Raw genomic sequence first — 14,413 nt, forward strand, 5'->3', positions numbered from 1 at the left:
AGTTTTTCTAAAAGGTTCAACAAGCAGCTCAAAGCCACATACTGTATGGCTATTAATACAATAAAACCATTAAAGTTTGATTTTTGAAAGTGTACTACTTACTGCTCAACAAAAAAAAAAATCACCTGCAGAATTTCTAAACACATTAATGTTAGTTACAAAGAGACCAATTTGCTTCAGACAATAAAACTGCTCAGAAAATGGTCATCTTAATTTGGACTTACAATTGACCCCACTTGATATGCAATTCAAAAATGCTAAAACAAATGGCAAAAAAAAAATTGTAAGGACTACACTGAAAACATTTATATTACCACATTTTAACTCAGATTGCGCACACATTATATGCAGTTTTTTTTTTAAACAAACCAGGTACATCCCCCTCCCCGCGCATTATATGCATGTGCACACTACAGGAGAATATTTTTATGTTGGAAGAACGCGCACAATTTAAAGCAGGCTTAGGAAAGTCAAACTGGCAATTTATAGGAAATGTTGGAATGTAATAGTGGCATTGAATGAATGTGCACAATTTATAGTGACCAAAGGAAAGTCACACCAGAAACTTATAGGGAGCGCACCAATGCTATAGCAAGCATGGGAATATAATAGCGGCATTGAAAGAGCGTGTACTATTTATAGCGGCTATGGGAAAATTTGATCTTGGAAATATCTCTTTGGCCTGAGTGCCATGGTATTCTGAGAAACAGGATATTCTGGCAAGAGCACTGCACCTTATCAATGTTAATTGCCCGGACCCATCCCCTGAGGGAGGAGATTAACATATCAAGTGCCTCAGATCTGAGGCAACATTAGGATTATTCTGTCCTATGGCATCAGTTTAATCGTTCTCACTACATCAAACAAAACATAAAATTCTTAATTGCATACTAATTTTTTTTTTAAAAAAACAAGAAAGGCTTTTTAAAATCTTGACCGAATTAAAATCCTGCCCAACTCTGAAGCCTGTCTTCAATCTATTTAATTGATTCCTCTGCATAGTTTGTTAATGTGTTGCAGGAGGATATCATCTATATAATGGGTGATTGGGTGTTAATTGAGGAGATTAATGGTGGCAGATACTGGGTCCATGGTATGTTTCATCTTATGTCCCAAATACTTTTAGTCAGTCAAACTACATGCATGTGCATTTTACAAATATATTTTTTGCATAATTTATAACTGTGTGTGCATTATACGAAAATATTTTTGCAAAATGACTGTGTATACGTTATATGCACGTGCGTATTATATAAATTGTTTTTCCACACAATTTATGATTGTGTGAGAGTTATACGAATGATTTTCTTTTTACATACAATTTATGATTGTACACATGTATTACTTTAACAAAGAATCATCCCAAATTATTTAGAAAAAAATATCAATGTTCAAATTCAGTGCAGAACTAAAAGTCTGGTTTAGAAGGCAAGTTTTAACTTGGCTCTTAAAAGGGAGATTGTGATGAACCACGTCAACTGTATCAAACCGGCAACTGTAGTTGCGGGCCCCCCATAGGATCAGGAGTTCATGGTGGCCAGTGGGGTATACAAAGAATTCTTGGAGGCATGCACCTTCAGAGGTCGTGCCAACTGTAATTATTTAAACTCCTGTGAGATTAAAAAACAGTTCAGTTGCTTCAGCTCACAGACAACTTCTGTTGTGCTTTATTCATTACAATGGTGACCCCACCAGTCCAAACGACATTTTGGACCTCACTTTGGATGTGCAGAACTCCATTGCGCTCACACTTAGTGTTTTGGACCTTGCAGCCACAGGTCTGGTTCGAGCAGGCCGAGGCCCAGTTCCATCTACACATCGCTGGACCAAGACACCGCAGGGTGCATTGTCAATTTCTTATGCCAGCCTCCAGCCAACGATAGATACGAAGGCATCAAAGTCCTGCTCATACATATTTTTGGCCTTTCCCATTGCCATGTTACCAAGTTTGAGTCATTACAAACAAGGAGGCAAATCTTTCAAATCCTCTTAACAGAACTAATATGTGTTAATTGAATTGATAAATTCAATTTTTAGAGTTGCATTAAAACGCATTGATGGAAGCATATTGTTGCCTTGTGATCTTGGCAGTATTTTTTTTATATATAAACACTTCTATTAATCATGCTCCTCAAATTGAAAATTACCCACTTTAATTACAAGACCATTTCATGCTAGAATATTTTATGATAAAGATATGATCTTAAGCATATTTTAACAATACAAATTTAAAATCTTTTCAAATAAATCTCAATAATCATGAAGTTTAAGTACAATACAAAGGACCTCAAGAATGACTGAAATAATAAGAATACTTACCTTTCCATTCCTCTATAGTGTGCTCTCTTTCCTCCAATTGCTTATCGTAGATCTGTGGAGGGGGCTGTTGCACAAAGTAAAACCTTATTATAATTGAGGTACATCAGAAGTTGCATGCCAAATCTTGCTCGTGCATCATTTGAAAGTGCAATTATTACTCAATTATATATTTTAATACTAAAAGTCATAGATATTGTCTACATGGAGTTTATTAAGGCTTTTGACAAAAATTCCGCATGGGAGGTTGGTCAAGAAGGTTTAGTTGCTTGGTGTTCAGGATGAAATAGTAAAATAGAGATTGGTGTTATGGGAGAAGCTTTCCCATAGCCTCTTGCAGCCACCAACTTCAGTCCAAACCACTGGCATCCCGAGCTTCAGATCCAAACCTTCAACATAATCAGAAAGTCTTCAGTGCCCAAGGCCCCTTGGGAGACCCTTCCACATCCTGGTTCCAATACCTGGTACCTCTTCAGTTTCGAGCTGGTGTGAATCCTTTAAATGCTTCACTAGCAGCCACCAACATCCTGCCACCTGAATGTTCTTTTGCAGCAGAGCCCCCCCATGGTCACATACAGTGGTCACTGCTCCAATAAGGTAATCTCCTCTGCTTCTTCTCAAACGGGGGTTGTTCCCCTGGTTTGCTGGTGCCCTACACTAATCCTTTGCTTCGCAGAATTGGCAACCTTGAGACTGCTGCCAGCACAGGATTTTAAATCACCGTTAGCTCCTTTCACATGCCGTTTAAAGCCTTCACTGAGCCATCAGTTGATAAGACTAGTAGAATCCTGTGAAGGAGCACTGTTTCTGCTCCCCACCCTCCCCAGATTTACACCAGCTGCAGTGCTGTCGTTGCAGCAATCTGGCAGTGCCACCATTCTTCATTTGACTGAAAGAGTGCAGAGATTTAAAAGAATATAGCAATGATTTTAGCTACAGGGAAAGGTTAAGTAGGCAAGGACTTTATCCTCTGGAGCATAGAATGTAGGGGAGAATTGAGAGGTATACAAAATTATGATGGATACAGGTCAAGAAAATGCAAGCAGGCTTTGTCCACTGAGATTAGGTGAGACACAAAGTAGAAGACATGGGTTAAGGATGAAAGGGGAAATGTTTCAGGGAACGTTAGTGTAACTTCATGCAGAGAGTGGCAAGAGTGTGGAATGAGCTTCCAGCTGAAGTGGTGAATACAGGCTCCATTTTGGATAGATACATGGATGGGAGCATTAATGAAGGGCAAGGTGCAGGTCACTGTGTCAAGTCAGAATAATAATTTGGCACAGACTAGATGGGCCTATTTCTGTGCTGTAGTGTTCTATGGTACTAATAATTACACTAAGACCATTGAAGGAAGCTCACAAATTATAGGAGGCTACTTACAACTGGGTTTTGAGGAACAAAAAGAAAAGGATATGGAAGCTTGGTGCCTTTTGCTTAAAAAAAATGTTTTGAGCCAAACCTTGCTGCTGGGTAACCTGCAGTTCCATAATAAACCTGCTTCACCTGCCAATTCAAATGACCTCCTGTTTTGCTGCTGCATTCAACACCAAGTCCAAAACCACAAGATATCCTGAGCTGAGTAAGTGGAATCTGTACACATTATTACTGCTTTACAACAGCTAGCATAGTTGGTAGATGGAGCACGGCCCTATTGATATGAATGATGATGCCCAGCTAGATTGGAAGAGTTAGTCCAGATTATTTTATTTTAATAGTTTCAATTTCTTCAACCCAAACTGTTTAAATACATTTAAACCATTTTAAATTTATAAAATGCTTCACAATTATTTATATTCAATTGATTTTCTCAAACATTTATAATTAATAAGACATTTCAGCAAAATTCCCATACACCAAGATTGTGAAAATGAATAATGTTAAATATCTCCTGTAGTTTCTACCTTTTTCCACAGAAGCTGCATATCAACACTAAAATCACAAAGGAAATTAATGGCAATGACACCTTAGGAGTGTAAAATGCCATTGAACAATATTATCATGTGTGACTAATATTCTAAGATAGACCCATTAGTTATTTAGCCTGAGATCCACAAAGACAAAAGTTAGAGTGAATAATTACTGACATCTAAGATTCTTCAATATTATTTAATCTCACTATGCTGGGGCATAATTGTTGATTGCCAGAGTAATTTAGACTAACAGAATATGGAAAACCATTAAAACTGAAGATGCTGGCCAGTTGAGTAGTCTCATTTGAAAGAGAAACTGGTCAAACAACATCTGTTGAGAGAGAAACCAGATAATATTTTGGGTCAGGGACACTTCCTTAGTCTAAATTAACAAATCATCAATGAGAGTTCAAATCCCATGTTTTAAGAAAAAAAAACACCATCACACATCAACTGGTCATTGAAACTCATCTTGTTAATTTTCCTTCAAAGGAGCAAATCTGTCATCTTTTCCCATCTTGCCTGCATGCAGCAAGTGGTTAAGTGCCCTCTGAAATGGACTAGCAAACTACTCAACTGTACCAAAATCAGAGTTAAAAATGAAGATAAGACCAAGTACTCAATTTCAACAAGGCAGTGTAACTCCCAGGACAGTGGGATGAATCTTGCAAATTACTCATTACAAATATTGGGAACTGGTGTCCAAATTGAGAGAGATATCCAACACAGTAGTTAAGCAACATGCTGATTATAGTTATCATAAAATTATACCTCACAGACAATGAGCCAGAATCATCCCTTCCCAATCTAGTCTCTCCAGAAAAATCCAACAGAACAGAAACAGTAGTAGTTCTTGTAAATCTTAACCCTGACTCCTTCAGTTAATGAATCAGTGCTCCTCTTCCTAAAAGATTTGCAAAAAGTGCAAAATTTATTCTAGTTAGTAGTTTATTAAATTGAGGCGCACTGAAAACCCTATCAGGCCTCCCCTCAGTCCAACCCTATCAGGCCTCCCCTCAGTCCAACCCTATCAGGCCTCCCCTCAGTCCAACCCTATCAGGCCTCCCCTCAGTCCAACCCTATCAGGCCTCCCCTCAGTCCAACCCTATCAGGCCTCCCCTCAGTCCAACCCTATCAGGCCTCCCCTCAGTCCAACCCTATCAGGCCTCCCCTCAGTCCAACCCTATCAGGCCTCCCCTCAGTCCAACCCTATCAGGCCTCCCCTCAGTCCAACCCTATCAGGCCTCCCCTCAGTCCAACCCTATCAGGCCTCCCCTCAGTCCAACCCTATCAGGCCTCCCCTCAGTCCAACCCTATCAGGCCTCCCCTCAGTCCAACCCTATCAGGCCTCCCCTCAGTCCAACCCTATCAGGCCTCCCCTCAGTCCAACCCTATCAGGCCTCCCCTCAGTCCAACCCTATCAGGCCTCCCCTCAGTCCAACCCTATCAGGCCTCCCCTCAGTCCAACCCTATCAGGCCTCCCCTCAGTCCAACCCTATCAGGCCTCCCCTCAGTCCAACCCTATCAGGCCTCCCCTCAGTCCAACCCTATCAGGCCTCCCCTCAGTCCAACCCTATCAGGCCTCCCCTCAGTCCAACCCTATCAGGCCTCCCCTCAGTCCAACCCTATCAGGCCTCCCCTCAGTCCAACCCTATCAGGCCTCCCCTCAGTCCAACCCTATCAGGCCTCCCCTCAGTCCAACCCTATCAGGCCTCCCCTCAGTCCAACCCTATCAGGCCTCCCCTCAGTCCAACCCTATCAGGCCTCCCCTCAGTCCAACCCTATCAGGCCTCCCCTCAGTCCAACCCTATCAGGCCTCCCCTCAGTCCAACCCTATCAGGCCTCCCCTCAGTCCAACCCTATCAGGCCTCCCCTCAGTCCAACCCTATCAGGCCTCCCCTCAGTCCAACCCTATCAGGCCTCCCCTCAGTCCAACCCTATCAGGCCTCCCCTCAGTCCAACCCTATCAGGCCTCCCCTCAGTCCAACCCTATCAGGCCTCCCCTCAGTCCAACCCTATCAGGCCTCCCCTCAGTCCAACCCTATCAGGCCTCCCCTCAGTCCAACCCTATCAGGCCTCCCCTCAGTCCAACCCTATCAGGCCTCCCCTCAGTCCAACCCTATCAGGCCTCCCCTCAGTCCAACCCTATCAGGCCTCCCCTCAGTCCAACCCTATCAGGCCTCCCCTCAGTCCAACCCTATCAGGCCTCCCCTCAGTCCAACCCTATCAGGCCTCCCCTCAGTCCAACCCTATCAGGCCTCCCCTCAGTCCAACCCTATCAGGCCTCCCCTCAGTCCAACCCTATCAGGCCTCCCCTCAGTCCAACCCTATCAGGCCTCCCCTCAGTCCAACCCTATCAGGCCTCCCCTCAGTCCAACCCTATCAGGCCTCCCCTCAGTCCAACCCTATCAGGCCTCCCCTCAGTCCAACCCTATCAGGCCTCCCCTCAGTCCAACCCTATCAGGCCTCCCCTCAGTCCAACCCTATCAGGCCTCCCCTCAGTCCAACCCTATCAGGCCTCCCCTCAGTCCAACCCTATCAGGCCTCCCCTCAGTCCAACCCTATCAGGCCTCCCCTCAGTCCAACCCTATCAGGCCTCCCCTCAGTCCAACCCTATCAGGCCTCCCCTCAGTCCAACCCTATCAGGCCTCCCCTCAGTCCAACCCTATCAGGCCTCCCCTCAGTCCAACCCTATCAGGCCTCCCCTCAGTCCAACCCTATCAGGCCTCCCCTCAGTCCAACCCTATCAGGCCTCCCCTCAGTCCAACCCTATCAGGCCTCCCCTCAGTCCAACCCTATCAGGCCTCCCCTCAGTCCAACCCTATCAGGCCTCCCCTCAGTCCAACCCTATCAGGCCTCCCCTCAGTCCAACCCTATCAGGCCTCCCCTCAGTCCAACCCTATCAGGCCTCCCCTCAGTCCAACCCTATCAGGCCTCCCCTCAGTCCAACCCTATCAGGCCTCCCCTCAGTCCAACCCTATCAGGCCTCCCCTCAGTCCAACCCTATCAGGCCTCCCCTCAGTCCAACCCTATCAGGCCTCCCCTCAGTCCAACCCTATCAGGCCTCCCCTCAGTCCAACCCTATCAGGCCTCCCCTCAGTCCAACCCTATCAGGCCTCCCCTCAGTCCAACCCTATCAGGCCTCCCCTCAGTCCAACCCTATCAGGCCTCCCCTCAGTCCAACCCTATCAGGCCTCCCCTCAGTCCAACCCTATCAGGCCTCCCCTCAGTCCAACCCTATCAGGCCTCCCCTCAGTCCAACCCTATCAGGCCTCCCCTCAGTCCAACCCTATCAGGCCTCCCCTCAGTCCAACCCTATCAGGCCTCCCCTCAGTCCAACCCTATCAGGCCTCCCCTCAGTCCAACCCTATCAGGCCTCCCCTCAGTCCAACCCTATCAGGCCTCCCCTCAGTCCAACCCTATCAGGCCTCCCCTCAGTCCAACCCTATCAGGCCTCCCCTCAGTCCAACCCTATCAGGCCTCCCCTCAGTCCAACCCTATCAGGCCTCCCCTCAGTCCAACCCTATCAGGCCTCCCCTCAGTCCAACCCTATCAGGCCTCCCCTCAGTCCAACCCTATCAGGCCTCCCCTCAGTCCAACCCTATCAGGCCTCCCCTCAGTCCAACCCTATCAGGCCTCCCCTCAGTCCAACCCTATCAGGCCTCCCCTCAGTCCAACCCTATCAGGCCTCCCCTCAGTCCAACCCTATCAGGCCTCCCCTCAGTCCAACCCTATCAGGCCTCCCCTCAGTCCAACCCTATCAGGCCTCCCCTCAGTCCAACCCTATCAGGCCTCCCCTCAGTCCAACCCTATCAGGCCTCCCCTCAGTCCAACCCTATCAGGCCTCCCCTCAGTCCAACCCTATCAGGCCTCCCCTCAGTCCAACCCTATCAGGCCTCCCCTCAGTCCAACCCTATCAGGCCTCCCCTCAGTCCAACCCTATCAGGCCTCCCCTCAGTCCAACCCTATCAGGCCTCCCCTCAGTCCAACCCTATCAGGCCTCCCCTCAGTCCAACCCTATCAGGCCTCCCCTCAGTCCAACCCTATCAGGTCTCCCCTCAGTCCAACCCTATCAGGTCTCCCCTCAGTCCAACCCTATCAGGTCTCCCCTCAGTCCAACCCTATCAGGTCTCCCCTCAGTCCAACCCTATCAGGTCTCCCCTCAGTCCAACCCTATCAGGTCTCCCCTCAGTCCAACCCTATCAGGTCTCCCCTCAGTCCAACCCTATCAGGTCTCCCCTCAGTCCAACCCTATCAGGTCTCCCCTCAGTCCAACCCTATCAGGTCTCCCCTCAGTCCAACCCTATCAGGTCTCCCCTCAGTCCAACCCTATCAGGTCTCCCCTCAGTCCAACCCTATCAGGTCTCCCCTCAGTCCAACCCTATCAGGTCTCCCCTCAGTCCAACCCTATCAGGTCTCCCCTCAGTCCAACCCTATCAGGTCTCCCCTCAGTCCAACACTCCAGAGAAAAGAAACCCAAGCTTGCCCAACTTCTCCCTGGAGCACATACGAGTATGCTGCCTGGATTAGAAAGCACGCCTCTTCTGAACCCTTTCCAAAGCCTCCCTTAACAAGGTGATTAGAATTGCACGCAGCATTCTCAGCACAGCCTAATCAAAGTTCTATATAGCTGCAATTCTACTTTTGTTTAATCACTGCCCTGCCCAATGAAGAATACAATACGCCTTTTTCACCACTCTATATACTTGTGTAGCAACTTTTATGGACCCGAAACTCCCAGATTACTTTGCATAAAGGTCATATGAAGCAAAACAACTTAGAATTTTTCAGCAATTTCAATATTTGAGCTTTTCTTCCTTATTGATTTTTAAGTTATTACTCAAACTACACATGTAGCCTCAAGATAACAAATTCAATTAACCTCTGATTAGGTTGGCTCTATTCCTTAATATTTGACCAGTGTTCTATCTACAAAGTTGGAGCAGGTTTTTGGAAAGAATAAATTTGAGAGGTCACATCTCCAACAAGCAAGTAATTTCCAAACAGGCATGATCATTTCTTATGCCTTGACTACCGTCACATTCAATATAATCTTTACGCTATTAAACAGCAAACTTTGTCCTTTTAAGAAAAGTACCAAAACAAATCTTGCTACAGTCAAATTTATATCCATTTTCATGTGATGAAACAGCTCATGTATGGATTCCAGTTAGTTACACGTGGATGTTAACTTACTAAATAGTCCTATTGCTGGAGGAGAACAGGCTCTTGTTGAATGGGCAAGAAACTCTGCATACAAACCAGACATTAGAAAAGAACTCTAATCATTGTTCTTAATGCAGTAACAAAGCAGATGTAAAATATCAATCATTCGTTTAAAAAGTGATCAAAAATAGTTTGCTTACTGCTTCTACTTCTGAAGGATCATACCATACGGAAATGTATGGATGCTGCAAGGCATCATCCACAGAAATTCTCCTGTCAGGATCAATCACTAGCATCTTCGAGAGAAGATCTCTGGCATGACTAACTGCAATTTAATACAACATATGCCAAGTTTATTGACTGGCATTTTTATAATCTACTCATTTTATGAATCATTAGTTTGTGAGCTTCAATTAAACATTGCAGGAAGGCTTTTCTTTTGCATCATTCTCAACAAATTTGCACAACATTAATATATTAATCAGAGGAAATGTTCCTTAAATAAATTTATTCAGATGATAGTGTGCAAAATATCAACCTCCTTTCAAATAGTGTTACAAAATTCCAAAATAACTTTAAAACAACATTAAATGATATATTTTAATATTTTCATAATTGAAATTTGTATAATAATGTGATTGGTATCCTACGTTTACTATACTATATTTTCAGATATTAGATTAACTAATTTTATTACAGCTATTTTGCAAAGTCTCAAAACAATCATACTTGAACTTTATTTAAGAATTAGTTTAAAAAGCAGACCGTACCTTTTAACTTGTCACGATCCGAATCTGCTGGAAAAACCCAATCTGGAAATAGTGTTTCAAAACCAAGCCCTGGATATTTTGGCCTATTCTCTACATAATTTCGTACAGTTGGCTGTAATTTCTTCATGAATTCTGCAGATGGTGTTCCTAGCTGTTCAATGACTTTATTCCACTGATCAATATCTGTGCCAACGGGTTCAGGAAAACAGATTAACAAGATTTCATGTCCCCAAATTTTTTAAAATATTTGTTGTGTAATCAATTTTATTAACCTTAAAAATAACCTAATTACCTCTCATTTTCTGCATGGACATCCAATTTTAAAGCACACTATTTATTCAAAATAAATGTTCTGAAATGCATATTCAATGACATTCCATATAGTTATTCCTTGTTTGTATTATTTTGCCAGAATAAAACATATTTTTCTCAGCCACTCAAGTGAAATAAAATGCAAGGAGACACAATTATGAAACTTAAAGTTCCTGAAATTCATAAATATTTAAGGCTTTAAAACAACTCAATAATGAAAATCTTTAGATCTCATCCAGATTGAGAGGCATAGATAATGAACATTTGAACTGATATGGAAAAGACATGAGACAATGACACATTAGCATCAAATGGAACTTGAAAATGCTTAATTCACGATAATTTAGACTACCTAATAATGGAAAAATTTAAAAAATCCTCTTGACTATAAATATTCTTCTTCAGCTCCCCAACTACATAGCAGAAACATACTTATGAATATCAATATGAATAAATCAGGAATTAACTATACAAGTAAAACATTAGCCTTCAAATTGCCAAATGAGTAAAAGGAATTAAATTTCTATATTTTAAACTTTGAATGGATTTGTTTTTATATATAGACTGCACCTATACTATTAGCCTTTGTTTTAACGCAATGAAAATAGTGGAGAAATGTTGGTAGTTGCCATTTCCATCTGTCTCAAGCATTTATTATTCCATTCAGCAACATTTTAACTTTTAAAACAAACATCTATAACGCTGTCAGTCATGCCCAACTATGTCAGTTACATCAGACTCAAAGTTTATGCTGCACCAAAGAATACTTGCTGGAAAAACTCAAGTTATTCCACATCCATAGGAAGTAAAGGATAATTAATATTTCAAGCCTGAGCTCTTCATCAGGAATCTGGCACTAGCCCGAAACTTTAGTTACTCTTTACTCCATTATGATTGCTGCATGACCTGCTGAGTTTCCCCAGTATTGCACTCAACCCCAGTATCCACAGACTTTCATTTTTAACTCCTTGCACCAAAGAAACTATCAGGGCAGACATGTTTAAACATGCTAGTTCAAAGATGTAAAAAAACAAAAATGTTCAGGTCATACAGAACCTGTGACAAGAGAACCGGTTACAAAATAAATAGTTAAAATTTTTAATTCGTAAGATAGATGTCTAACTTGGGTCTATCACATATTCTCACTGTTCGCTCCTACTTTTCCTTGCCTATAACTCAGTTTTCCTATTTGATTTAAAAAAGTCACGCCCTGAAACATTAACAATTTCTCTGTTTATAGATGTGGGCTGAACTGCTATTTTTAGGATTTTGTCATTTCAGATTTCCAGCATATGCAGCTGTTACTCATCCACTAGTATTAAGAAAATGAGAAAGAATTTCTGAACTGGTTTTCCAGATGGTACATTTGCTTAAAAAGCTAAGGATGTACAAAAATCCACTGACAAAACAGATTCAGAGTTTTTGTAGGTTTCCATGATCATATTGTAATGCTTTGATAAAGTGTCCAATGCCTTTGTGCCCTGCAAAGATCTAGCACTGAATGGTGAAAACTACCTTGAACCAGATGTCATCTGAGTCTTTTAGACTTGAGGGGAAAAGATAGGGCCATATTGAGCAAGCAAATAGAATGAAAGTTAATGTTTTATACAGACTTGGCAGTTTCAAGTACTGCGTTTTCAAAGAAAAATATCCTCCAAATTTTTTGTTTTGTTTTATGATATGGAAACCAAATTTTTTGATTCAACAAGTCCCTTTGAGCCAGAGAGTTTAAATCTTTCTTCTTCCTTTCACAACCCAATATAGTATTTCACAATTCAGTATTTTGTAATTAAAGCTCCTCTAATAACTGAATGGTTTTGTTTTAATTGCTCTTGGGAGGAAGCCATAGCTTATGGCACTGAAAAGTTATTTGGAATCCTCAGAGTTCGTAAAAATTAATTATTAGTTTCAGAGCTCCAGAGATGTAGCAAATATAATCTTTCTCTAACAAATTTCCTAATGACTGTTTAAAGAAGTTTTAATTTCTAATTCTCTAATTTTTTTTATCATTGCATCATGCATAAAAAACAAAGTTCAAAGCTTGAGTCAATATCCAAATGTTCTCCCTGCATTGTTTACTTTAGCAAACATTCACCCAAAATGTAAACCTTGTGAATTTACTGTCACAATATAATGCCACATTATAAGTTCCAATTATTAAAAATGATTTGTCTTTGAATTTCCAAATAATTGTAACTTGTTTCACTAATTATATGTGAGGAAACTGGCAACAATTGGAATTATATCAATGCCATCAAACAACAGTGTAAACATTAAATACATTAGCATTTTAGAAATGGTATGAAATAAATATCAATGTTTTGCATAGTAGCTGCATGCATGTTAGAAGATACAATGAAAATAAAAGATTGAAGGAATCCAGTGAGAAATGACCATGGATAATTTTATATAAACAGGTAAAGCAAAGTAGAGCAAATTGAAGCTTCTTTTTTAAAAAAAGTTGCCTTAATTGTGTCTAAAAATGTAGATCAAACTCAGAAATATTGGTTTTCTATTACTGTTATGTGCCACTCAAAGTCAAATTATGTGTTCTTACTGAAGTTCTTATTAAAGTTGCATTAAACTCAAACCAAAAATTTACATCTTGAGGAAACGAAATAATGCAGTAAATGTCAGACCCTTAAAATAGCAGGTAAAAGTGTCACAAATATTCTGCAATCTTAAGTGCAACAATTAAGACAAAATATAATGCCTAGAAAATATATTTCATAATGAATTAGGCCAACCCAATATTTAGCCAAGTTTTGTATGAACTCTAATTAGCTTCAGAAATTATTGCTTGCGCCCTTTAGTTGGACTTTTTTTTTTAATATAAACACATACCAAAAGTGACAACTTACATCATGTGGGGGAAGGAGAATTTTTCATGGACTTAACAGAGGTATCAATGTCATGCATGTAAATAGATAAAAGAAAAACATGTACAAAAACTTCATATGGAAACTTTCAAGAATGGCAAGTTTGGAAATAATAACTACAATAACCTCTTTCTTCACCTTAAAACATATTTTTGGTCCTCAAAATGTGGGAAATGTAATGGTCTTTTGCCTCAACATACAGGACTCTGGATTCGAAAATGGCTGGGGAAGGATACGATCAGTGCCTTGGAATAGCACAGAACCTTTCAGCATTTCTCCCATGATGCACCCCACTGACCAGATATCAACTGAAAATAAAATGAAATGATGGATAATTAACATGCTTTCCAGAAAATAAAAACCAACAACAATAAAAATGGTCCTGAAATTTACATATGACAATGACAAGGAATATATCTATTTGAGCACTAACAAATTAAAGGGTCTGGGAAATGCATAGCAGCAAGTACAATAAACTTTCATTTTATACATTTAAGATGGATGAACAAACATGTATTTTTGTATTACAAGGATACAATCCTTTCCAGGGAACAAGATTTTGTGGAGCACCATTTCTGCCATAATGCAACCAACAGACCACAAATCCACTGTATGGTTTACGTGGGCAAGGTTAACAAAAAATGAGAAGAAAATTCTATTTAACACGTCACTGAGTAACTGCACAAAATGAAATCAAAATTACAATAACAATTGATCAGTTTTCCAAAGAACTACAAATCTTTAATCAAGTTCTGATACCTTGTTTTGTTATTTGAATAAGCTTAATCCATTGCACATCACATTATACTTATTTGACAAGTACAGAATGGATTATTAAGCATCATGAGTTAAATTTTACAAAGACTGAATTTTAATTTTTAAGAACCAGTTGCAAACCAGGGAAATTTAAAATAGTTTTCTTCCAGATTACATCTACTTATTCTATATATAAAAAAAAAAGTAAAATGGTGTACTTCTAATTTAGCTGTAATTTTATTCAGCAATCAGACTACAAAGCAAAGAACTGAATTGTATACAAGGACACCAAATATATGCATTT

The 14,413-nt window shown here is 41.1% G+C and overlaps 1 protein-coding gene across 7 annotated transcripts in view; it reads right to left on the reverse strand.

Annotated features, from left to right (window-relative positions):
* Positions 1-14,413, reverse strand: part of LOC138743344 (mitogen-activated protein kinase 9) — a 39,995-nt gene that overhangs the window by 7,242 nt on the left and 18,340 nt on the right. For 5 of the 7 annotated variants that reach the window (XM_069898554.1, XM_069898553.1, XM_069898552.1 and 2 more), the window contains 4 exons: positions 13,590-13,661; positions 10,163-10,345; positions 9,593-9,717; positions 2,320-2,383 (listed from right to left, as the gene is read on the reverse strand). In XM_069898554.1, coding sequence (XP_069754655.1) covers positions 2,320-2,383; positions 9,593-9,717; positions 10,163-10,345; positions 13,590-13,661 — 444 coding nt within the window. Of the gene's footprint in view, positions 1-224; positions 258-2,319; positions 2,384-9,592; positions 9,718-10,162; positions 10,346-13,589; positions 13,662-13,889; positions 13,962-14,413 lie in introns of all 7 variants that reach the window. The other 2 variants (XM_069898559.1, XM_069898557.1) reach the window with 2 other exon arrangements.

The sequence above is a fragment of the Narcine bancroftii genome, chromosome 9 (assembly GCF_036971445.1).
Source record: "Narcine bancroftii isolate sNarBan1 chromosome 9, sNarBan1.hap1, whole genome shotgun sequence".
NCBI lineage: Eukaryota > Metazoa > Chordata > Chondrichthyes > Torpediniformes > Narcinidae > Narcine > Narcine bancroftii.